Source organism: Archocentrus centrarchus, chromosome 23 (assembly GCF_007364275.1).
Source record: "Archocentrus centrarchus isolate MPI-CPG fArcCen1 chromosome 23, fArcCen1, whole genome shotgun sequence".
NCBI classification, from domain to species: Eukaryota; Metazoa; Chordata; class Actinopteri; order Cichliformes; family Cichlidae; genus Archocentrus; species Archocentrus centrarchus.
Window position 1 is genome coordinate 12,580,427 of NC_044368.1, and position 26,367 is coordinate 12,606,793.

The following is a 26,367-nucleotide window of genomic DNA, read 5'->3' on the forward strand; positions in this document are numbered from 1 at the left end:
GGATTTAAAATATTAGAATAAATATGAGTCTTTTTTATGATATATTTTATGAAGACATTGTTAGTCAAACTAACCAACAAGCATCTTTAAATGAGCAGATTTTTACACATGAAATCAATCATTAGTTGCAGCTTTAAGGCCAAGAGTTTGGTGACAGACTTTTGTTCCTCATCCACTTGTTCAAGTCATACTTGCCAAGAAAAGAAAAGCAGAAACCTCCTCCCCGCTAATGCTGAGGGTTCCCTACTGAGACAGTAACTCACAACACTATAACTCATACACACACACACACACACACACACACACACGCGCACACACACACATACACACACACAAACATAAATCAGAGATGCACGCCAGTCTTATAAATCCAACTTCTCTGTGTGCCAATCTTCTCACAGACTCTGTGTGCACACCCTTCTCATAAAAACATTTTTGAAGAGTTATGTATCGCTTCTCCTCAGCATTTACAACTATATTAGACTGCAGTTTGAGCTGCAACTTCAAATAAATCCACATCTTGTGCGATGTGTGCTGTACTCAAACTGTTGCCAAACAAATGTAGAGGCAGCCACACATGCACAGACCTGTGGCAAAGCATTAACACAAAAATAGATAAAGACACAATGTCATAAACACATACAATGCTTAAGAGGCTGTGTGTGGCAGGGAATGCGATACTGTACATAAAGCCTGTGTGTTTATGGATGCACAGTGAACCAGAATCTTTCATCTAACTCTTGGAAAAGATTGTGAATAAACATATTTCCCCAAAAGATTGAACTATTTCTTTAAGAGAGAGAAGTGATAGAAAATGCACGAGAAAGAGAAGAGTAGAGCTGAGGAAAGATGCAGCTTGGTAAAAGTAATCTGGGGCATATAAACACACACACACACACACAATCTGACCTCATCTTTGTTGATAAAATGTGCTGCTGTGTGCCGGGCTGCTGGCCAGTGTGGCGCATGTGTCTATGGGAGAATGTGTGTGTTTATGTTAATTGAGGGGTGATCTAGAGGTAAATACAGACCTCTCTTTATCTGTATTTTCTTTTCCTCCAACACGAGTAGCAGGTCACTGGACAGGAGAAAGTGTGTATGTGCAAAAGAACCCAGCCCTGAATGTTTCTGGTCAAGCTTTTTTGGCTGCCAGTGTGTGTGTAAGTATCATATGTGTGTGCAGAGATAAGAGTCCCAGTGAGCTACAGGTTCTCTGTCTGCACTCATTTGAGTCAAAACACTGGAAAAGTGCTAGCACTACCACATCTTCAAATCTGTAACTGACTTTTATTTATTTTGCTTGTTTGTTTGGTTTTCTTTGTTATATTTTGCTAATTTTACAGCATCCTTGGGACTTCAACTTGATAAATAACTTGGAAAGTGCAATTAACCGCATGCAACGCCTTCTGTGCTAAAGGGTTAAAGAAAGGTAGAGACAATGACGCCATCTCCATCAGTGTTATATGGATTAATATTATTGCTGTAGCTATTTAATGTTGAGCCCAGTATGAATACTTTAGAGTCTTTTAAATTTATAGCACCAAAGTTACTTTTGCCTGCTACATTATTCACAAGGGGTCACCACGATGGGTAGCTCTGTATGTTTGATTTGGTTTTTATGGCAGATGCCCTTCCTGATGCAACCCCAAAGGAACTGGTGTCTCCTCCTGGGAAGCTTTTGATAGTTAGGTGAATGGAAAGCATGGATCTGAAAAAACAAAAAGCAGCCTTTAAGGAACTCAGAAAAGTATATTACACTATATTTATAACAAAAAAAAAAAACAGTCAACTGAATTAAAAGGCTTCAGTACTTTGTAAAATGGTTAACTGTCAACGTCTACAGGGGGATTAAAAGTATCAATGAAAAATGAAGGTGCTGTATGAACAAAACAGCTGGTTAAGCTTAGAACATTAGCCAACCAAGTGATTTCTTATACACGGTAATCTGAAAATGCTGCATAAGCCTGCATCTGTTCAACTTGCCTGTTTTGTTAAGCCAGGTATGGCAGGAGTTGATATGCCTGCTCATCAATAAGGCTTATTGTTTAAGCCATTGTTAAAGAGAACAGACATGAAAATCAACCCACACTACAGATTTCAGTGGAATTAGAGACAAGCAGAGTTATTCCTGTTTCCAGAGACAAGAGCCAATTGTGGCCACAAGATGGCAGTAATTTAAAGGATTTTGCAAACAGGCAGTGCGAGAAGCTTATGGGTCAGAACACTGGTTGATGTGAAAGGGGAGGGATTACTTTTATTTTGGTTTTAAGATAGATAATTTATTGATCCCACAAGAGAAATTATTGTTAATTCACGTCTAGATTTCACTGGACAAGCACTGCTTGCCTTGCTTACTCTGATGGAACAGCAAGCAAGGCAAGGACTAATAGTCATGCACTAATAGGCAACACACAAACCTCTAATGTTAATATAGTTAACTAAATTATTTAGCTTTTTTAGCTTAGAAAATAATAAGTGTAGACAACTAGTCTACATTTCTCCCAAGTGGAAAAAAGGTCCAGAGGACAAGAGGTGAGTTCATATTTTTGTTTGGATTTGTTCATGTTCAGTTGATTTATCACTTGTACAGATTTAGTGAGTTTGATAGACTATTAGGACATAACAGTCTCAGTTCAAGTGCTGTCTGAACAACTATTATGTTTTAGTTAATGCTGTACATTGTTGTGAGGTCATGTGTAATTTAATGTGTTTAAACAAAAAAAAAAAAATGGGGCAGGGAAGGAGTGATTCAGCGAAAGAACAAGTGTGGGCAGCAGGCAAGACTCAGTCTTACCTCATCCAGGCCCTGTCGCTGATGCCCCTTGGTGCCTGTGGTGCTCATGGGACGATTGTTGATTTCAGCCCCATGAGATCATGCTAACTGTGAAACAAAGGCACCCTGTTAATAATTGCTGTCTGTGTAAAGCCATGATGTCAATTTAACCCTTTTTTTTGTTTATACACAAGTTGTTCTGATATTGTCCTCTGAGTAGGAAAACTGTGTTTTTCTATTAAACTGTTTTATTTTACCAAAAGATATTCCACATTTCATTACTCTTTTAAACATTAGCTACATGCATACTCCTTTAAGGCACTCAATCATTTGCTTTCACTGTAAACTGTAGCTGCGCTCTTATTTGCTTTATTTTAAAAAATGCTCATAACCGCACACATGAGATTTCACAGCATATTTATCTCATTTTTTTCCCTCCACATAGGTTTACTCTGTACAAACATATATATCATGCTTATGAGTCTCCAAGGACTTAAATGGAGGCCCAGACTGGTGTTTGGTCACCTTTACTGCTCCACTGTGTGCGTGTGTGTGTGTGTGTGTGTGTGTGTGTGTGTGTGTGTGTGTGTGTGTGTGTGTGAGAGAGAGAGAGGAGGATTCATGTCTTCGAGAAATTATGGATGCTTGCTTTCAGCGAAGAGGTCAAAGTTGCAGTACTTGGTTTTGAAGAACACACACACACACACACACACACACAGCTAAAAAGGGCTACAACTGCAATAATAATTGTACAAATACAGACATGTATGCAAAGATACACACCCCACTTATGTTTGTTTAATTTAAAGGAAGCAAAACAGTGAGATTTCTTTTTTTTTTTAAGGGGAGAAATATCCAAACTGAAGGAGATGATAAAGTTTCGTCTTACTGTGCATGAAACATTTTATAGGCAAAACCGTGTCCTGTTCTTTGTGTAGTGTTACAGCAATACCAGTCAGTGACGGCTTTTTTTAAATTTAAGAAATCCTCTACGACAATTTAATGCTTTCACTTATGGTTTTTCAGAGGACATTAGTTTAAAGTGTTTCTAGGATTGTAACAATGGCTGGGTGGACATCCAGCATTATCAATGCTGTAGTCTTTCCAAGAGCAAACATTTTTTTCAAATCAGTTTGCTATATTAATTCCCAAGGCAGTGAAGTATTGTAATAGAAAACTGAATGAAAATGAAGTGAAGTCACTTTGTTTAAACTGATAAAGTGCATGCTTCTAGTGTGTTTGCAGAAGTCGAAGGCATGGAAATGTATGAGCTAAATGACAGGTGTGGCAGTGGGACATCATTGCCACACCTGGAAATGAAATGTGTGGCAGTGATGATGGAAATGAAATGAGCGCTTCTTGAGAAAGCTTTTGTCAGAGAGTTTAAATCTGTGCTGATCATTCCCGCATTGCCACAAACCCTTGTGGTAACGAGGGAGCTAGACCATGATTTTCTTTTTGGGCTGATAATGGTTGTACATAAATCCTGTAATAGAGGTTTTCCACTGTGGCAGGACTGATATCAGAAGTTATTACTCTGAAGTGTACCTTAATGGCTTTACTGCAACAGCAAAGTACTGCCCCTTTGTTTCACTTAATATGTGTGAAATGGTGATAATGGGCTGTTGTTAAGTTAAAGGAAATAACTTGACTGTGTTTTAATAATAATTAATTCATCATAAACCAATGTCACACTTCATTTTCTCTCACTATTTTCCCGGGGCATTTGTAACTGTTTCTGAGTCTACCTTTCATTTACTTACATCTTGCCAGGCATGACTTAGACTGAATCTTGGCAAAGTTAAGCAAGGAAGTTTTTTCTACATAATCTTATACTTCCATGTGGTAATTAGCCATTGTTGCTTTTCCATTCACACATGCCTACCTTGTGTTTTTGGCTTGTGAAACATCCGCATAACAAGAAAGTCATGTATGGGTTCAGGTGTCGCGTGTATACACAGAAGGAAAGAGACCGTGTCTGTGCCACGTGTTTGGTCATGTCTGACTGGTTGAGCAGGCATTAGATAGCAAACAGCAACTGCATAATGTTCAGCTTCAGTAGATTTCCACTTGTCACATCCTGAGTAAAATGTTGGCATGGTTGGAGGTTAGCTTGCTAACTAAAAGAAACACACTGCTGTTTACCACCATTCATGTTGGAAAACAGAGGAAAAAACACAATAGCCAGACTAAGTATGGACTTGGCATTTTTGCATGTTAGCACTGAAAAAGAGTTAAACCACAAGAGTTTGAAAATTACCTTTTTTGGTTAATCAAAACTCCCTGTGCCATTTGTGGAACAGCTGGTAGAATGATAAGGAAGATGATGGTTGTGCACAGTCAAATGCAAGAAAATGAAGAGAGGCTAATAATAAATTAGGACAGGATGTCAGTAACCCCATATACTGTTCAAAAGAGGTTGTTTAAAGAATGATCAAATTAAGAATTGTCACAACAAAGGAAGAATTCTACCAACACATTGAGAATTCTAAGCTTCTAAGAATTCTAAGAATTGTTACAACAAAAGGAAGAATTCTACCAACACATTGAGAATTCTAAGAATTGTCAGAACAAAGGAAGAATTCTACCAACCCACTGAGAATTCTAAGCTTCTAAGAATTCTAAGAATTGTCACAACAAAGGAAGAATTCTACCAACACATTGAGAATTCTAAGCTCAAAGCCAGTATTCAAAGATCATATTCAGAATTGTGAGAACAATGTCTTAATTCTAGCAGTGCACTGAGAATTCTAATATCAAAGCTAGTATTAAAGAATGATCAAATTAAGAATTGTCACAAAAAGGAAGAATTCTACCAACACACTGAGAATTCTAAGCTTCTAAGAATTCTAAGAATTGTCACAACAAAGGAAGAATTCTATCAACACATTGAGAATTCTAATGAGACAGTAAACATTTTAAGCATAAAAATTCAATGAAATTTAGAGTTCTAAAATTAAACTAAGAATTCTGAGGTTAAAATCAGAATTCTGATTACACAAACAGTTTTCTAAAATGACAAAGACATAGAACTGTGAGAACAAAGTCAGAATTATACCAACACATTGAGAATTCTAAGCTCAAAGTCAGTATTCAAAGATCATATTCAGAATTGTGAGAACAATGTCTTAATTCTAGCAGCACACTGAGAATTCTAATATCAAAGCTAGTATTAAAATTAAATACAGCACATACACAAAAATAGAGCGTCTTCAAAATACACAAAAACTGTGTATTTTGTTCTTGTCCGTGATTATCTTCCTGTTTGGTAAAAGTCTCTTTTGTCTTTCTTCACACTTTGTAATGCTGTTGCTCTAGTGAACACTTGGCTGTACTTTCATAACTACATTGATACACTTTTCCATTTTCATTTGCATGACTGTGTGTGAGCCTCTTTGATATCTCAGTAGATTTTAATTCTCATTAGTTTGTGCAATACACCCAAACATGAAAAGAAAAATGTACTATTTTGTTTCTGTACTTCACACATTATAATAACCTGTGGCATGTGATGGATCATGAGCCAGATCATCAACTACATCGATTCTATATTAATGTTCCTTCACAGCTTCATGCAGACCTAGGTCAGAGAGATTGAGCTCTCTACTAAAGTGGGAATACTGAAAATGCATGATAGGCAAATATTTATAGCATATTGTAAACAGAGCTGAATAAGATAAATTGTGATTATAAGTGTCAATGGAATTTTGTTCATGAAATTCAACAAAAATCATGTTTATTAGTCAGCTGAGCGATTCAAAAAGAGCACAGGAAATATGCTCAGTCGCCTGTATGTCAGTTCACATATGCGGCCACATGTTTCTGATTGGACACAGTAAGATTGTTGTCACAACATTTACAGAAAGATGACCAGACAAGTGACATGTTAAGATGCTGTGAGATTACGAGAAACTACTGCCTGTGTTTCAGTTATAGGTTGTTTTTTAATACATGTATTCAATTCTCAGCATTGTCCCTATCTGAACACCTGTCTCTTTAAATTTGTCATGTAATAGGATGCAGCCTCAGTACATGACAGCAGCATTCGTGGAACTCGGGAAGTAGGAATACCAACATACAGGCTTGCACAGAGGAAGGAAGTGTGTGTTGTGGACGGTGATGAAGGCCAAGCCATTAAATCCAGGAAGTTGTGGTGAGGAATGTCACAGATGGCATGAAAGCTTTGCAGGCCTGAGGGAGATTTAAAGACCAAACATCTGTGGGAAAAACACATCTCTTCAGAATAAGTGGCAGGAGGAAAAAAAGTACTGTCCATCTCAGGAGTTTTCATTACACCTGTTCACATCACACCTTAACCCCTGAGGCATAATTCCCAAACACTTCCGCTCGTACTGTGAAGCTTTTACAATACACAATATGCACTGTCACACAAATATATTAATGGGCCTCTCCCATAGTCTTCTCGTCTTTGTATGTTTTGGATAAAAGCAGTCCTGCGTGGTTTTAAGTCCAAATCAAATCGTGGCAAATGACCTATTTGGGTCATTGAATTATAATTGCTCAAAACCACAACCACAGTTAGGACTCGTTGTGTAACCACAATGTTATTGCTCTATTCTAAGGCTTACATGACTCATAGGTTTGAGCTTTGTTACTCTTTTTGATGCTTTAATGATTTTTGTACCCATGCCTACAATATGCCAAGCACACGCACACACCTGCACACGTACAGACAGCACACATACATATGCAAGCACAGTGGGGATTTTGGAGGAAACTATTGCATTCTTCAATGGCCATATAATATCAGGAGCAGTATGTGATTGAAGGTTTTCACTGCTGGATAAAACACTGGCTTTCTTCTTCATCCGTGCATGTCATGGGTATTCCAAAATGCTAGTTTTTCTTCTGTGATGCTTCACAAGGGGCAACATTTTCATGTTGAAGGAGAATGAGGCATTGGTGTTTTTGTGAATAGGATGTTCATCTAATTATCAATTATTTTGTCAGGACCCACAATGTAGAAATGATTGCAGCAATTTTAGACTGCTCTTTACTTAAAGATAAATAAATTCAAAACTTTAGTGGCATTGGTGAACAAAAACAATGGGTGACCTGCAGTTTTAAATGCACCAGCACTGCTCTTTACTGAATAAACAAGAAATGCCATTTGTCTTGTATTTTGCGCAGATCCAGTGAGTAAAGGTGTGTTTTAAAGATGATTATGGCATGGAATAGGCTGGCATTGGCCTTTAGTCTTACAAATCACTCAAAGCACTCCTATATATAGGGAACCCACACAGGTACCTGCTCCCATAAGTGCAAACATCTTCACCCCGAGGAGTCTTTGTGAAACTCACTCTTGTCCTCTGACCTCTTAAAAGGTAATGGTATGTCAAAAAGGAAATAGTATAATCTTCCAAGAAAAACAAAAAATTTTGCGATTCCTTGGTTCGGCGAGTGCATGCATATAACTGCAGTGCACCACACAGGTTAAACACTGCAGAGCTCAACAAGGAATTCCAGCTGCCGTCGTCGTCCTCACAAAGGCTCACTGACATCAGTCTGCCCACTTTTCAAACATGCCTTCCTTATAACAGCAACTTCAAGTGAACACTTAACAATGAGTAATATACTTTTACTACTCAACAAAGCATGACAAGGTTAGCAGGGTCCTCTGTGTTTACACAGAGGCTTTGTATGGACCCACCTGGGGCCAAAATGAATGCCACCGTCATGCAAATCATGTGCGTCTGTGGGTGTGTGTGTTTGTGTCAATCCTCAAACACACAGCCTAGTTGCACACTGTTTTAATGTTATGTTTTTAGCTTCTACTGCCTCTCTGTCCATGCATGAAAGGGAAGAGTTCCTCCTGTTGAGGTTCATGGGGTGCATGTTTCCTCAGTCAAACCAAAATTATGACACACAAAATGAAAAACTGGCCGGAGCTGACCATTCCTCTCACTCCACTGTTGATTCTTCTTGGATCAGAGGGTAAAATCAGGCATTGACTTAACTTTTTGAATCTGATTTGCTTGAAGAAAAGGCAACTGACTGCGAATGTATGAGCGTGTGTTTCTTTCACAGACTTTCTTCATGCATAATTTAAAAAATGTGCACAACATGTGGAAAATGATGATCGAACGAGATACCATATGTTACCACTAATTTATGCGTAAAGCAGTTGCTGCTTATCTGCTGAACTGCACTACGATGCAAATTCTTTCTCACATAGCGTGGAAAGGTGCGGTATATGGTCATATCGAGCTAAATGTATAAGTCTTATGGAATTTTTATGGGCCCATAGGCGGTCTCCTTGGCCCAAGTCCAACAGAATCAACCTTTTGTTATGAAAAAATGAGATAACTCTGCCTCTGCATGCTTGTCATTCACACTCTTCAACCTTTCACTTGACTTTAGAGAAAGCAGTTTGGAGACAATAAGAACGTTTCTGTTTATTTGTGTGTTTATAATGTTGCCATGACATCGTGTAATTTATCAGAACACACTGACGGTGCACACACTACTGGCATGTGATGCACACCCATACCACCTGACACACACATCATACTTGAATTAACACGCACACACACAGACACACACATCTGGCGCACATTTCTTCAAAGGTATGTAACATTCCAGATGATCCTTTAATGCTAAGAAAAATACACCAAACTCTTACGCAACAGATTCTCATACTGTGACTGACATCAGAGGAGGAACACGTGTTTATGGACTTGCGCGCATACACACACACACACACAAGCATGTGCACACACGCACGAAAATATAGACCAGCACACTGAGCTGTCGCCAAAGTGTTCTTTTTACATTCTTTATAAGGTTGCTTTTTCTTCTTATAATATTACCAACTGTGAATTGGATCTAATTTTTTTAGTTTCATATTTTTTTGTGAGTATAAAAACATCAGATTGTGAGCCCGCAGCTTAAGGCTCAGTCACGCTAGAGTAAAAATAGGATGGAAACCTCCTTGCAGCTAGTGGTTACTCTGTGATTGCATTAAATTTTTCTACTTTTGTCGACTTTTTACAAGTAGTTCCACCAACTGTTGACTGCAATCACCTAACAGAAGTTGAGTAAGTTGTGCAATGAACTTAAACTTTTATGGGCCCTTATTTTTATAGGAGACACTTTTGATTGCAAGGTGATTGCACGGATGGGAGGCAACCTGTCGCCAAACAGTCCAACTTGAAGTGACTGCAGTCATTTTCAGACAGATTGGCAAGTGTTAGTAAATAAAGACTGTGGTCTTGATGCACCAAAGTCACTTTGAAGACAGCAACTGATTTCAAGTGGATATAGACTCGATCCCTGTCTTCGAAGCAACCATTTCAAAGGCACACACTTACAATAAATTTAGTTGGCTTTCACCGTCTCCAACCACTGTTTCCCATAGTGGGACTGTAGATGATCTAAATCAGTCTGTTCAGCATAGACAAAAATGAGCCCTCTCGACTGTTTTCTCCCACAAAAGCTGTGAGTTCAATTTAATATTACTGCAAGAACAAGATCCATATTTTATCAACTTTTTTTTCTTAAAAGTTTTTTTTCCTGAACTAATTGAATCCCTAAAAAAAGTGCCACATCTGTGAAGTTCCCGGGACCCAACAGGAGGGCACGCCAGATACTGGGGTTCAGAATACTGCCTCTGCTTTAGGTTTAGGCAACAGGAGCACGTTGGCAGACTTAGGGAAAGGTCATAGTTTAGTTGAATGTAAAAGAGCACACTCTACTGGAAGCCACCATTCTGTAATAAACCACAATTACAATATTTCCCTAAACTTACTCACATGTTACAAGTAGACACAGTCATACAGAGTTGAATAAATGTATGGAATTTTTGTGGGAAACATGTCCTTTCAGTGAACATGTTACCAGTATTGTCAGTGCTGTAGTGATTTAGATCATCTAAAGCAGGGGTGGCCAACTCGAGAGCCGGTGTCCTGCAGGTTTTAGATGTGTTCCTGATCCAGCACACCTGAATCACATATAGAAGTCATTAGCAGGACTCTGGAGAACTTGACTGCATACTGAGGAGGTAATTCAACCATTTGATTCAGGTGTGTTGGATCAGGGACACATCTAAATCCTGCAGGACACCAGCTCTTGAGGCCTGGAGTTGGCCACCCCTGATCTAAAGTGATGCATAGAAGTGATGCATCTATACATCTGATGTATAGATGCATCACTTCTATAAGAGGTTTGACCTTGGATAGCCCCGCCTGTGTGGCTGGAGAAACCAGCTGGCTGAGTCACTGATAGGAGGCACTCTGCTAAACCATGTGGTTATGGTGAGGAATGCAGAGAGTCAAATGATATTAAATCACGTCACCCTTTCTCCCGTCCATCCAGATGGCAGACGGAAGCTTAAAAGGTTAGATGACATGGAGTCATGAAGGCACCAAGAATGTGAAAAAAAAGAGAAAAAATACCTGTCAGAAATAACAATATTACAATATTACATATTGTATTTTCATCACAGATGCAGGAATGTTAAGCAAGTATTTTAATGTTTTAATGTTCATTTTAATTGTCTTGTTATTTAATATCCACAGTTTAAATGTTATAAATAAAGCATATGATTGTATTTAAAGTAACCAGTAAGATAAATATAAATACCAGGCAACATAACTGTACCTCAAAGCTGTTGGAGGGCACTACTTAAGACAATCTGTTAATTTCCATCTTTTTAAACTGATCACTTTGATCTAAACATGATTATGCTTCAACCCTTGTGAGGACCACTCTTTGCCATATTTTACTTGCTTTTCCCTGACCCTCACCTTTATCTTCACAACCCGACTGACCCTAACCCTAGATCTGAAGCTCACAAGTCTCAACAGAGGATACGTTTTCACCCTCGAGCTGTAAATTCTCAAAGCATATATATTTCTGTGAACATCATGTTTAATTATAGAAGCAGCTATCCTTCTACTTGTTCTGCTACTAGGAAAATGAATGATCACAAAGAGGCGGGGGAGGAGAAGAGGATTGAGGCAGCATCAGCTGGCGCTGACGTGAAAGGGTTTTATTTACGGTCCATTGCTGAAATAATCATAGCATCTGTAATAAACTGACTATCAATGAAAGTAGAACTGGGAAGAAAGAGAGGATTTATGTGGTAGATAATAGGAAAGAGTAAGAGGAGGAGAGAAGAAAAAGGAAAGGGTTAAAGGGTCGGATCTGGTGTATTAAACTGATATGTGGGTTGTGCCATAAACAGCAAAGAATGTCTTAATTAGGGAACTTATTTTGTTTTTGTCCTGGTATCCGAGGAAATGTTGTCCACGACATGTAAAGACCAGCTTCATGCTCATATTATAAAGTGTTGCAGCTTATTTACACCTTTTTTCATGCACCTTTTTCTTAGTTGTGAAAAGGGGAAAGGTCAAGGGTCAGTCTCTCTCAAGTTGCAAGCTTACAGCGTGTGTTGTGACAGAGAGATAAATGGTGTGTGTTTGTGTGTGTGTAGATAACAGTCTCTTTCCTGTCTTTTCAATGTTAAAGTTCACCGGGTTGTGTGCACGTGTGCGAGTTTATCTTCTGTTTGTTTATCTCTGGACTTGAGTCTGTTCTTTGGCAGGATCCCCACCAAACATACACAAATTAATAACCTGAAATGAAGCATTTCATGTGCTGACCCAGACCCCCCAAAAGAAACAGAAAATATCTAAAGGGATTTTCAGCTGGCACTTATCAGTCAACTGCCTCCTAAATGGTTTTATTCATAACAAATTACTGTAGTTTTCACTGTTTAACCTGAAAAAATATAAAAAGAAATGTGAGCACATAGGACTAATGAGAGAAAATCACAATCCATAATTTGGAGGTGAACCCAGCACTCATAGGGTGAAAGGTGAGTTCATGACCAGCAGCTTACCAGTATAAAATAAAATGTCACATAATACAACTCTTAACCCTAAAGTTGTCTTTCTAATTTTTGTTTGGCTGCACCCGAGGCCTGAGCTGAAGAACTGTCACTTTAGTCCTAGATGCTCCATACATGTGAAAGGTAGATGTTAACAGCAATATGGCAAAGGGAAGGTAGTGTAGAGGTGGTTTGGGGCCAGCTCCCTGCTGGAGAAAGGGGCACTAGGATGACTAGGAAGCCTCCTGGTCGTTTCCAAGGTGAGGCATTTCGGGTTACATGTTCTACCTGGAGAAGGCCTTGAAGCTGACCCAGGAGTTGTCGGAGAGATGATCTCTTTGTCTGTGTTTAGACTGCTGTCCCCAAGATCCAGACCTGGATAAGTGGCAGAAGATAGATGAATGGATGGATGGCAGGCAGGCAGGCAGAATTAATCCTGCCAGAAATGCAACAGAGGAAGAAGAGTAACTGGTTAATCTTTTTGTAGCCATTTTCTCCATTTGTGGATAATGGCTCTTGCTGTGGTTCACTGGAGTCCCAAAGCCTTAGCAATGGCTTTGTAACCCTTTCCAGACTGATAGATGTCAGTTGTTCCTCAGCTGTTTCTTTAAACTGTGGCATGATGTGTTGCTTTTTGAGATTGATTTCTGATACAGTGATTTCTTGATTCAGCAGGTCTGGCAGTAATCAGGCCTGGGTGTAGTAGTGAAATTGAATTCAGCTTTCTAAAAAAAATGGTGTTAATCACTATTAATTCATGACATAACAGATAGTTTTGGATAGTTTTTTCCCATAATAAATAAATTAATAAAAACACCACAACATTTTTTTGTAACAACCTGTGTTGTGTTTTTATTTCCACTGTCTATTTTGAGGACCTTTTGTTAATGGCACTTGCATTTGTCCGCCATGGGCTAAGACTGTCGTCACTTAGCATCACAGTACTGCATTTTTATGCAAAACAGTGAGAAAAGATGGTCAACGACGTTATCTGACATTAGTCATGACAGGAAATGTACTCGCACACATACAAGCTTTTTTCTTCCACATCACAAATGTGCATGTTGTTTCTTCTGAATCCTTATATGTAGGCGGGTTCTTAGGCTACCGTAGCTCTCACAACTTTATGCAGGTAATAGTAAGTCTGATTTGTGACCAACAACCTGTAATTGTGCCTTAAAAATTCTTTGCAATGACACATGTTTTATCCATCTCATGCCTGATTTTATGGGGAATACGTGTTCATCTGAACAGGTCTTAACTAGAGAAAGTGTTCTGCTGCCACTTAGCCAGCACAAGAAAATACAGCTTATCTCATTGCCTCTCTGCCTCCCTTTTTGCTTACTCTTTCTCTTTGTCTCTTTCTATCTGTTTCTCTTCATGTACTTTAATGCTTTCTTCATACTCCCCCACCCTAAATGGCAGTTACATAAAAAAAAACAAGCAGAAAGATGTTGCCTTTAGGCAGGGAGGGCCTTGGAAAAAAAAGGGGGGGGGAGAACAAGAAAGTCAGTCAAGTACATTTACACTGAGACAGATACAGAGTGAAAATAAGATACTGAAAGAACACCAGAGCTCCACTCCTAGTTGGGTTTCCCTTTTCATTGGCCCTTACAGTGACCAATAAGAGTGCAGGGGAGGAGCACTTCCTGGGAAGATGGGGGGGGGGTCTCCCATGTGGTCTGGTGTGTATATGTGTGTGCACTTGGAATTTTAAAGATGTACACTTTTTGTAAGCACATTTTTGCGAGTATTATTGGAACAAATGTGCTTGCCAAGACTTGTGGGGCAACATAGTATATGCATAAAGCAAGTATGTATTATGTGTCTGTGAGTGTATGAGGAGTTTGTGTGTTTTGGGTGTGGATTGTGTACATTATGTGATATGGCCCTGTGCCTATGGTTAAGGAACAGTGATTTTTAGGAACAGGGGCTCTGGGGTTCTAGGAAAAGTTTACTATATAATTCCACTTTACAAAAACAGCAGGGAAAATCGATCTTCTGTGTACAGAAGTGCAATTTTTCTTCCCAGTTCAGTGCCATGTAGTAACCATTAACTTGTATAAGAATATTATTTTATTCTATATCATTTAATAGGAAACATATCCTTGAAAGAACAAACAGTTAATACTTTGTTTTTTACTGAAATGTCCCAGCAACTGCTAATAACTTTGATGATCACAAGACTTTTTCAGTATCGTCATACCAAGTTTTTACTCGGCCACATTGTTAGGTGCAACTGTTCAACTTTCAGCTGCTTGTTAACACAAATATCTAATGAGACAATCACATGGCAGCAACTTAGGCTTGTAGACATGAGGGAGACAGCCTGCTGAACTTCAAACTGAGCCTCACAATGGAGAAGGAAGGGGTTTTCAGTGACTTTGAACATGGCTGATCGTTAGTGCCAAATGAGTTGGTCTGAATATTTCAGAAACTGCTGATCTACTGGGATATTCAACAGTAATTCAACTACTCATTGCAACCAAGGTATGGAGAAGAGCATCTCTGAACACAAACCACACTGAACTTTGAAGCAGGTGGGCTACAGTAGCATAAGTACCACATCTGGTGCCACTCCTGATAGCTAAGAACTGGAAACTGAGGCTGCAATTCTCCCAGGCTCATGGGCTTTGAAACCCATTACTTGGTCTGATGAGTCTTGATTTCTGCTACATTTGGATGGTAGGGTCAGAATTTGGTGCAAACGACATGAAAGCATGGATCCATCCTGCTGGAGTTGGTAACCCATTCTATGAAGATCTCTGTGCACTGTTCTTGAGCTAATCTGAAGGCCACATGAAGTTTGGAGGTCTGTGGTGATTGACTCTGCAGAAAGTTGGCGACCTCTGTGCACTATGCGCCTCAGTACCTGCTGACCCCACTCTGTAATTTTATGTGGCCTATCTTTTCATGGCTGAGTTGCTGTTGTTCCCAATCACTTCTACTTTCTTATAATTCCACTAATCAGGAATATTTAGCAGCAAGGAAATTTCATGACTGGACGTGTTGCACAGGTGGCATCCTATCACGGTACCACGCTGGAGTTCGCTGAGCTCCTGAGAGCAATCCATTCTTTCACAAATGTGATTAAGGTGCTACTGAACAAAATAGTCAACCCTGGACCTTCATGATGAAGCTGCTCTGAGGTCAGCTGGTAGTAATTCACAGCCTAAATGGGTGTAACTGCGCTGACCTTTTCCAACTACTTCTCCTAAATGCTGCTGTAAATAAGGACTTATCTCCCTGTCTGAAACAAAAACTAAAAGGATGGTCTATCATTCTGTGTTGATAAATGCAGATTAAGATTGATAAAAGTGCAGTCAGTACATTTAGAAAGACCTTACACTAAGGGAACACACATGGCATGCAAATCTGCATAGGCCACTCCAGTGTTTTGGTTGTGGTGTGCATTTGTGTGTGTGTGTGTGTGTGTGTTTTGGCAGGAGTCCCAAGGCTGATGTTGATAAAGTGTGACCACGAGTCCCCAAAGGAGAAAAAAATGGAAAAATGCCAGTATACAGGCATACCCCCCCAATCTCACTTTTTCTTATGCTGTATTTTTTTTTTCACTTCCTCATTACCCTCTCTGTGTTTCTCTCTTTTTGCACTCTTTCTCCGATTTCTCACCACATTTCTCTCTCTCTCTCTCTCTCTCTCTCTCACACACACACACACACACACACACACACACACACACACAAAGTCAAAGACAGAAAAGCTGTGGTGCATGTGTTCACGGTGTTTTGACAGTTTCTAGGAATTGCCGGATAGTTTCTTAGAGATCTACCCGCTCTGGATGAAAATGTACTGGAGGATAAACTCAAGCTTTGAGCACTAAAGTATACCACAGTCACTATTTTGATGAAAATCACAACATTAGGACAGATAAACTGCCGACCGCAGGAAGATTTCAAGACCTTAAATTATATCTTGGGATTTGTAAACATCTGGATAAAGTGCAGTGTAAAGTATATTCAAAAATACCAAGTGAAAACAAAGATACTTTTCCTCATTGGTAAAGAGGCAGTTTGTTTTGGTTTGTGGCACACAAACCATAATGTCAGCATCAACAGCTTGCTCCAGAAATTGCAGCAGCACAGTTATGAGAAGCCACAGGACTCATGTGAACACTGTCAGTTTGTTACCAAAGTGCACCTTGCAAATCGCTGTCTCCAGGCATGAGGAACATAGCCAGAACTCAGGGAGCGAAAGGAAGGGAAGAGGATGTAAACACAATGGCTGAGCTAGTAGCAATTATGGTCAGAATGCAAGGAAGACACCAAAACACGTGACCTTTAAGAACGCTGTGTTTACGTCCACCTACTCCACAACTTCTGGAGTGTTTCCATATGTTCACAGAGCAGCAAACTGGCAAAGCAGTGCGATGGTGACTGCTGCCAGGCTTTTACCGTCATCCAAAAATATCTGTGCTCTGACCACCTCATCAAAAATGGACAAATCTGAAACCAACATTACTTATGTTAAAAGGTGTGTTGAAAGAGAGAGTAAGCAATGTGAGCCTTGCTTACTTTTGCACGGCAGCACATCTGGCAAGGGCCCGTGTGATGTGGGCACGCTGGTTGGACTCTTGGCTTTTGCAGAGTTACAAACATTTCAGTTAGGAAGCTCGCTTTGCTCAGATTCATTGTTAGGGTTAAGATAATAAACAAGTGGTTACATTTATGGAATAATGTTTGCCGTGCTTGCTTGGATAGGATATTAACTGCGTTCTCCTGTGTTGAAGTACTGTGCCTCAGTGCATTCATCACCCTGAGCCTAAATTATAAAAACATGACTTGACATTGCTTTTTTCATGATTTACACAGTTCTATTATTATATTTTATGGCATGGCAGCAAAACATGCCACAACATTTATTTAAATAAAAGATTACACATGCCACTAGGGGGTGTCAAAGCCACAGTGTTACTAATTGCATTGTATGTATGTCAGTATTAGGGCACTGTGTAACGCTGTACCACGAGCTATACGACAGCTTTTGCCTGTGACAGATTAAAATAGTAATATCTGAATAGATGACGCTGATGAAGATGGTTTATAAATAACCAACTAAAAACCACCACAATGAAGGGTTGACTAATTGCTTCCTGAAAACGTGTTGGTTTGTGGCTCTAGAAATCATGACCCCAAACCACAATGTGGCAAAGTTTGCTGTTTTTATTTAGTTAGTTTGCTTTGTTTGTTTAGTTATATTTTTAACTGAGAGACATATACTCACTGGTCACTTCATTAGGTACACCTCACTAGTATGGGAGGGACACCCTCTTGCTTTCAGAACTACTTTAATTCAACAAGGTGCTTGAAACATTCCTCAGAGATTGTGGTCAATATCACACAGCTGATGCATATCCATGGTGTGAATCTCCTGTTCCACCGCATTCATCAGACCAGGCAATATTTTTTCCAATTTTCTACCATTGGTGGTTTGTCCATGCCAATTGTAGCCTTGGTTTCCTGTTCTTAGCTAACAAGAGTGACACTCAGTGTGGTCTTCTGCTGCTGTAGCCCATCTGCTTCAAGGTTTGACATAATGTGTGCTCAGAGATGTTCTTCTGCATACCTTGGTTGACAAAAGCGGCAATTTGAGTTACTGTTGTCTTCCTGTTAGCTGGAAGTAGTCTGACCATTCTCCTCTGACCTCGTCATCAGCAAGGCATTTTCACCCAGAGAAATGCCGCTCAACCAACAACCATGCCACATTCAAAGTTGCTTTCTCCCCCATTCTGATGCTCAGTTTCAACTTCAGCAGGTTGTCCTAACCATGTCTACATGCCTAAATGCACTGAGTTGTGCCAAGTGATTGGCTGGTCAGATATTTGCAATAACGAGCAATTGAACCTAGTAAAATGCCTCATGAGTTTATAAATACATGTCAAATCACTCAAAACTGCGAGGGCTTTTTTTTTTTTTTGGCCATAATCCTACATAATGCTCATGTATGTGGAAAGGCTCAAAAGTTGAAATCGATATCATGCATATTATGCTTGGTTGGTGATTATACAAACAGACACAGCACAAACAGAGAAGTTGAAGTGTTAACAATTACTGCACATGTACAATGTCAGCGCTGTTTATTTTGGAGCAGCAAAGCACATTACAGCACAGTGAGGTCATAAGGTACAATGTGCCCTGACTTTGACTATGACTGACTTCATTTATGTGATCTGTCTTACCTAAGTGCATTTTTCTTTCTGTGCAGCTGCACACACACACACACACACACACACACACATGCATGTATGCACACGCAGAGCCATCTGTAAAATGATCCATTTGTGAACAGACCACTTTAGTATAAGTCTTACATAATCCAATATGTGCATCTGCAGCCTATGCACTATAGCAGGACAATAAGATCTTGAAAATTTCATCCTTGATATGTGCTGTGAGTCATACAGTAAGGGCCTATGTAATTATGCCTTATGTTTTCATTTTTTGTCTTCTACTGTCTTCTCCCTGCATACGCTCACATTTCTATTGTTACCTTTATAAAGATGTTCATTTGCATTCTGATCTCTTAAATAGTCTAACCTCTTACTTTAATTAAGGCCTAAACCCTAAAACCAAATCCTCACACCTAGGACAGCGAAGACCACCCAAACTGTCCTCACTCTAATGGTATAAAACTCAACTAGGTCCTCATAACAGTAGTTATTCAAGCACACACACACACACACACACACACACACACACACACACACACACACACACACACACACACACACACACACACACACACACACACAAGTGTGTTTTGCTATCTTTGTGGGGAATTTCCATTGACTTTCATTCATTTCTACAGCCTAAACCTTACCTTTACCCTTTTCCTAACCCTAACCATCACATACCTAACCCTAACCCTAACCTAAACTCAATTCATACCTTAGCCCTAACTCTGACCCCTGACCCAAAAACAGGGTTTCCCCTTGTGGGGACAAGGTTCCAGTCCCCACAAGGAGCAATTGGTCCCCACAACGTAGTATATGTCAGGAAAATTGTCCCCACAAGGTATTATAAACATACGCACACACACACACACACGCCAATTTGTTGCCAAATTGCAAAAAACATTCAACAAGGCCAATTCTCTTTTAATCAGTGTCCTGGGGAAAAACGAAGCTTTGCGGTCACACAGAGACACAGAAATAGGCACATCAACACATACACACACAATTTCAATTTATGAAACACGAGCCATAAAGTGCTTAATGCATTTCTTCTCTTGCACTTCTCAAAGAGTTCATTTGTCTGTTAACAGATCACAAAGAGGAGTATCAGATTGACTCTCTCACTCACCATATTTGTGGCTTTGATTTGGTTGCAAATATTGAATATAATAAATAATATAAGATAAAAAAGACATTTAACAAACTTCTTGTCATGTCAATTATATTTTTTCTTGCATTATTCTGTAGTCTTATCCTTGGTCTGTGCTGCCCTCTTCTGGTCAGTTTCTTCTCAAAGTAAACTGACATTTAGTCATTTGTTTGAACTCATTTTATTTGTTGTTGAAATCAGTTTTAATTTTATCTCAGGTACTTTATCAAGGGTGGCAGAGTGGAGCAGTGGTTAGCGCTGTCACCTCACAGCAAGAAACCCAGGACCTCCTTGGATAGTGTTTTATCAAACTTTATTCACTGTTTGAGATTGATTGGCCTTTTTTAATGGCATTGAGAGTGAGTGGCTGTGGGAATGGGGGTTTCATTTTTTTAACTGTAACACAGAGTTAACACTGTATTGTTTTTGCTACTTTTTGGTGTGTTGGCTTTGTCTTTGCTAACTGGTTTTTAGCTGTAATGACACCAGTCATCTGAATGCATTTTGTATTCCAAGGTAAAATCCCTGCAACATTATAATGGGAGGAATGAGCATAAACTTAGTAAGTATAAAGCACAGAGAGGCTATGTGTCTACCAATCAAAGTGTTCATTTATGTCAAGTCCCATTCATCTTTAGGGTAGAAGTTTAAATTTTATAAGTCATTCAGAACCAATAGGTGTTGCATTTTGCATGGACTGCATTTTGTCATCTTGCTTTGTGAAGTTGGAGGTCAGTCTCTTATACTTGCAAAGAAATATGTGAATGCAACTGGTGAGATGATCACTTAAGCTCTGTATCGCTCTCTCTGTTGCAGGGAGGTTCAGCCTCTAACCTGAACATGAACCTGTATGCTACCAAGAAAACAGCGGCTGAAGGCATGTTGGACATCGCCTTGTTCCTGGCTAACATCACACACATGAAGACGGTCATTGAACAGGGTGCTGGCTACAGGTAGATAAGAAGAAGGAAAATTGTTTATCTGTACTTATGAAAAATTAGTAAGAGTTCAAACGCCAGTTGGTTCTCCATGACCGTGCTTTCTTTTGCTTTAAGTATTACTTTTTTTTTTTCTTCTTTTATTGCACTGCGTTTTCTTTTCACTCTTAGGTACTATGCCGCTGTCCTGACGCTCATTTCCTTCTCCCTGGCTCTTCAGATAGTGGCTGGAATCCTGATCATCATAATCGGTAGGCATTACAGATTTAGTCTGGAGATCTTCTGCTTCAGAAATCCATTTTTAACCCTTCATTTTAACACACTAATTCACTGATACTTTGCTTTGTTTGTTAATATAAGGTGCAGGCTTAAAGGGAGTAGCTTTAGGTATAAAATCAACAAGCTATCTAATATATTTTATTTGCAACAGGGGGAAAAAAACCAACCACAGAAACTATATTTCTCGTTTTGTTGCTATTTTTGGCATGTGTTTGTACATGTGCGTTACAGCTCGGCGAGACCTCAACGACGAGGCCAACCAGAAGTCTCTGGACAGCCTGAACAACACCTTAACCATCATCATCTTCCTCATCTTTGTCACCGACATCTTCATCTCTGTCTTTGGGATGGAACGCACCGGCCTCTTTGCCAGGATGCATTTCTGACTCTCTAACGTAGGAAATGGTTCTAGTACGTAGATCTCTTTAGAAAGTATGAATAAATTCTTAGTCACACGACCAAATCCTGGTCACACGAACACACAGTTATAACACACATCAGTGTAACGTACTGCCCTACTCACTCACTAATCAGCTGTATTACTATTGTATATTTTTAATTCAGTATGGATGGACTGGGCCAATGGACCAACTAGATGTGTGTCTGTCTCTATTTTTCTCTTTGCATGGTTGTGTGCTGGTTATCTGTGTGTGTGCATCGTATGTATGCATGTTCCATGTGTATGTGTGGGTGCAGCTCGTTTGGAGCTGACCCTCCTCCCCTCTTGTCGGCGGTGCTTAAACTTCTTGAACAATCTGATCACCGGCATTATCTGTCTCACCTTCATTGTCAACATTATTAAATCTGCTTTCGGGACACAACGCAGCTGCTTGCTGCGATGGCTATTTCAGCGCTTTATTCTGTGACACACAATCAGCAGACATGACATACGTATAAAGATAAGTAGAGACATATGAAATTGGGCCCCACAGCCACTGAACAAACTGCTATTTCTGAAGCATGACACAACTTTACAGTTTTAAATATACACTCATTTTATAGACAAAGACTGTAAAAAACATTCATCCTCAGGGCTAAGGGGAAGCAAACTCTAGTTCATGTCAGTAAAGGTAGATATAATGGTTTGACATTTATATTTTAATATAATCATTAGTATACTAGATAAGAGCATGACACTTGATAAAACGCTTGCTTCTGCTGAGTAAATGTTGACCTAGCTTAAAACTGAAAACTCTAATATTGTCATATTTATAAAGCACACTGATTTATATACATTAAGATATGCTGGAAACACACACTGCATATAAAATGGATTAGCCAACATTGTTGACTCGGTGGTTTGCAGTCTTCAGCCAAAAGTGAGTTGAGACCAGAAAGCAGAAGATTAAAGTTTCCAGCTAATGTGACCAAGTTTGGTTAGCAAGCAGCATCTTTAATCTCAGTGTAAGACACTGACAGCTGCTATTTTATGATGAGCAACATACTGATAAAATACAGGAATTTGCTATACCACACATTAAGACATTATTACTTGTCAGATAGTGCCTTGAAAAATGTTTCAAAAGGCACAGATCCAGTCGAGGGGGTCCAGCTCAGTGACTCGAATTAGCGGAGGTGAAGCCTAAAAGGCCTTTCACCTACAACACGACAATGGCACCACTGCGCTCTGGGTGATTGTGATCGCGCCGTATGATGCATATTTGCACAACCAATTGAAATTCAGAATGACAAAAAAAAAGAATGCAAAAAAAAATGACAGATAGAGCTGTCCACCAAATTGGACCTGATAAAACCACCAGCTGTGAGGAAAAAAATGTTTATTCCCCGACTGGTTGCTGGAGGTTGCTGGCTGTCACTAACTAAAATGGGTCACAAAAGAGGGTGTTGCACCAAAAACCTCCACGAGGTTGCCATGGTCACCTGAAGTTTGTAAGCAAGACAGCAACTTATCTGCAAACACTTGCTAACTACTGGCTGGGCAGTATTAAAACTTGAAAAAAGGGCCACGCAAACGAAAAGCAGAAACTCCAAAGTAAAAGTGGTGCCTTACCACTTCAGCTAACATGTTTCAAAAATCACAAATTTTACTCTAAAGGCAAACAGTCTCCATTTCTGGTTTGTGTTGCACTTTTCATAGTGTTTGCAGACAAGTTGGTGTGTTCCATTCAAACTATGGATAACTGCAGCAACCTGCTAGCGACTAAAGCAATTGTAATGTTTTCTCTGCATGACCGACGATTGCCAGTGCCAGACTGCTCTCTAGGCCTGTGTGACTGGGGCCTTACTTACTTGCCCTACTTTGTCACACTTCCTAAACAGCAGACAAGTTAACATCACATGGTTATATGATTCCAAAACCTCAGTAGAGATCAAAAAATTCATTTTGGTACCAGGATGTACATTGGGCATTTTAATAAGGATGTCTTAGATGACTGACTCCCTTTTTGAGCTAGCCTCAAAGTGCCCACTGGAGAAACTGCAAATTTTGGGACCCAAAGGGTGCAGCAAGTCTTTGCTATGCAAAGTTATGCTGCCCAATTATTTGATTCAGTTATAAATGTTCTTTTATAGATATGAGATTACTCTTGATCTTGGTTGTTTAAAGCAAACAAGCTAATTTCCCAATGTGTCAGGCATTTTTTTTTTTTGGTCTCTAGATGTAAGTTTAAAATCTGCAGTACTATATTGATACTGATCTCTTCTGTAGCTCATGTTGAATCATTAACTCACAAGGATGAGTCTCCACATGGATTCGCACTGCTAAATGCAAAATTTGGTCTGATCCCATCCAGTGTTTACATTTTATAGTCCGATAAGAAGCAGTCAAAATCACGTACTCTTGACAGAGGCTGGAGGGCAGCATGAGTGACGAGCAAGCAATATTGCTGGTGTTTGTATTACTGTATGTTCGTATGTATGGGGTAAACGTGAGAATGGTGGTTGTGTTTGAAGTGTTTGAAATTGTGTGTTTGTGTATCTGTCTGTCTGCATGTGTGTGTGTGTGTGTTGTAGCCCGCAGGGACCTTAATGTGGTGTCCAATCAGAAACGACTCGACTACCTGAACAACGTTGCTACGGGCATCATCTTCGCCACCACAGTAATTAACTTCTTCATCAGCTTCTTCGGCTCCAAGAGGACTGGCTTCTTCCGCTGGCTGTTGGCTCGACTCCACTTTTGACACACACGAGACTACGAATACACTCACATATCCAACTCATGCACACACCCACCAGCACCCTTTGGACCAGGATTTTTATCTGCACACTTGCGTGGCACATTGGTTTAAAAGGTTTAAGTGCTCATTTTGACAAAGTTGGAAAACAAGTCATGTACAAATCACATGTTTGTGATCGCATCTTAATTCCTGTTCAGACTTTGTAAAATTTATCACGCTGTAACCCAACTAAAATATATTCATGTTAACCAACTGTCATTTAAACACACATAATTTGAATTGCTGCAATGACACGCTTGTGCAAATATTGTGCTTTTTTTTATTGTGTGTGTGTCTCCAACTTTTTTACATGCATTCTCTTTGTTTTCTGGGTGTAACTGAAAAAAGTATAAAACCTGATTTTTTTTTTTAAATATATAACTTATTTTAAAACATGTTTGATGTCAGTAAACATAGAAAACAGCCATAAAATGGGTAAATATCTATATAAACAGAGAGCTAAATAAAAAAAGAGTGATTGAAAAGAAAGCCAAACTTGGCTTATTGTGTTTTTACTGAAGATTGCTTGCTGTTAGTGGACAATTGAAGTGAAAATAGTGAATGCAGTGTACCAGAATATGCAGACTATAGTCTGTATGTTCATGCATGTGAATAAAATGATGAAGGAGAGAAGTAATGTGACTTTTGGCCTGTGTCTGTATCTGTTACTTTTACAGATTAAAAAATATAAAGCATCTTGGTCAATACAAGTGTGTCAGGACCTGGTCTCATGCCTGTTTCTTCGTTGTGTTTGTGTGCATGCATGCGTGTGTCTGTGTGCGTGTGTGTGCGTGTGTGTGTGTGTGTGTGTAACACAGGCCGTCGGAACCTGAACAATTCCACTCTACAGAAGCGTCTGGACTACCTAAACAACATCACCACCATCATAGTCTTCATCACCTCAGTCCTCAATTTGTTCATCAGTACCTTTGCCATGAAGAGTACTGGATACTTCCCTTGGCTTATGATGCGCATTCACTAATGCGCACACACGCCAACTGTTACACTTTTAATGTGCACCACCATAAAAACATATTTGCAGTAGCTTATAATGTATGGTCATTCACACAGGAGACTTGATACAGGTTTTGGGCATTTCATCTGTCCCTAACTACACACACACCCATTTTAACATCTGTAACGCGTCTCCAGTTTGTTGAGCTCTAACTCTGGCAGAACATTTTGCTTTGTCATGTTTCTAAATAGTGAAATAAAAATATACCAAAACACTTTCTCTCTCAGTGATTTGTCTAAGGATCATACATTATTTGAATGTGCTAGAAACTCTAATGTACCGTGTGGACTCCCTTTTTCAGACTGCCTTTATCTAATGGTACCAGCCAGTGAAAGGACATAAGAATTTTATCCATCTATCAGCTGGAAAATATTAAAGGAACACTTTGAAAACACATCAGAAACAGAATCGTGCAGGATATCTATACTGATATGGACTGGCTAATGTGTTAGGAACCAAAGGATGCCACATTGTTTGATGGAAATAAAAATTATCAACCTACAAAGAGCTGAATTCAAAGACGCCCTGAAAACAAAAGTGAAAAACTGATGCAGCAGGCTAGTCCATTTTGCCAAAATTTAATTGCAGCAACTCAAAATAGTACTCAGTATTTTGTATGGCCCCCACATACTTGTATGGATGCCTGACAATGTTGGGGCATGCTCCTAATGAGACGATGGATGGTGTCCTGGAGGATCTCCTCCCAGATCTGGACCAGGACATCACTGAGCTCCTGGACTATCTGCGGTGCAACTGGCTGGTGTCAACCTGATGGACCGAAACATAATGTCCCAGAGGTATTCTACTGGATTTAGGTCAGGCAAGCATGGAGGCCAGTCAATGGTATCAGTTCCTTCATCATCCAGGAACTGCATGCATACTCCTGCCACATGAGGCAGTCAGAAAAGATGAGGAGGGAAAAATGTCAGTGGCCTCCACCTGTAAAACCATTCCAGTTTGGGGGGGGGGCACCTGTTGTTAATTTCATTAACACCA

The 26,367-nt window shown here is 39.6% G+C and overlaps 1 protein-coding gene across 4 annotated transcripts in view; it reads left to right on the forward strand.

Moving 5' to 3' along the window:
• Positions 1 to 25,585, forward strand: part of LOC115773823 (ninjurin-2-like) — a 33,037-nt gene extending 7,452 nt beyond the window's left edge. The window contains exons 2-5 of one of the 4 annotated variants that reach the window (XM_030720745.1): positions 20,780 to 20,916; positions 21,073 to 21,152; positions 21,412 to 21,591; positions 25,175 to 25,311. In XM_030720745.1, the coding sequence (XP_030576605.1) occupies positions 20,780 to 20,916; positions 21,073 to 21,152; positions 21,412 to 21,566 (372 nt within the window). In that variant the 3' untranslated portion in view covers positions 21,567 to 21,591; positions 25,175 to 25,311. Of the gene's footprint in view, positions 1 to 20,779; positions 20,917 to 21,072; positions 21,153 to 21,411; positions 21,592 to 21,876; positions 22,185 to 24,153; positions 25,040 to 25,174 lie in introns of those variants that run through there. The other 3 variants (XM_030720744.1, XM_030720743.1, XM_030720742.1) reach the window with 3 other exon arrangements.
• The last annotated feature ends 782 nt before the right edge of the window (positions 25,586 to 26,367 follow it).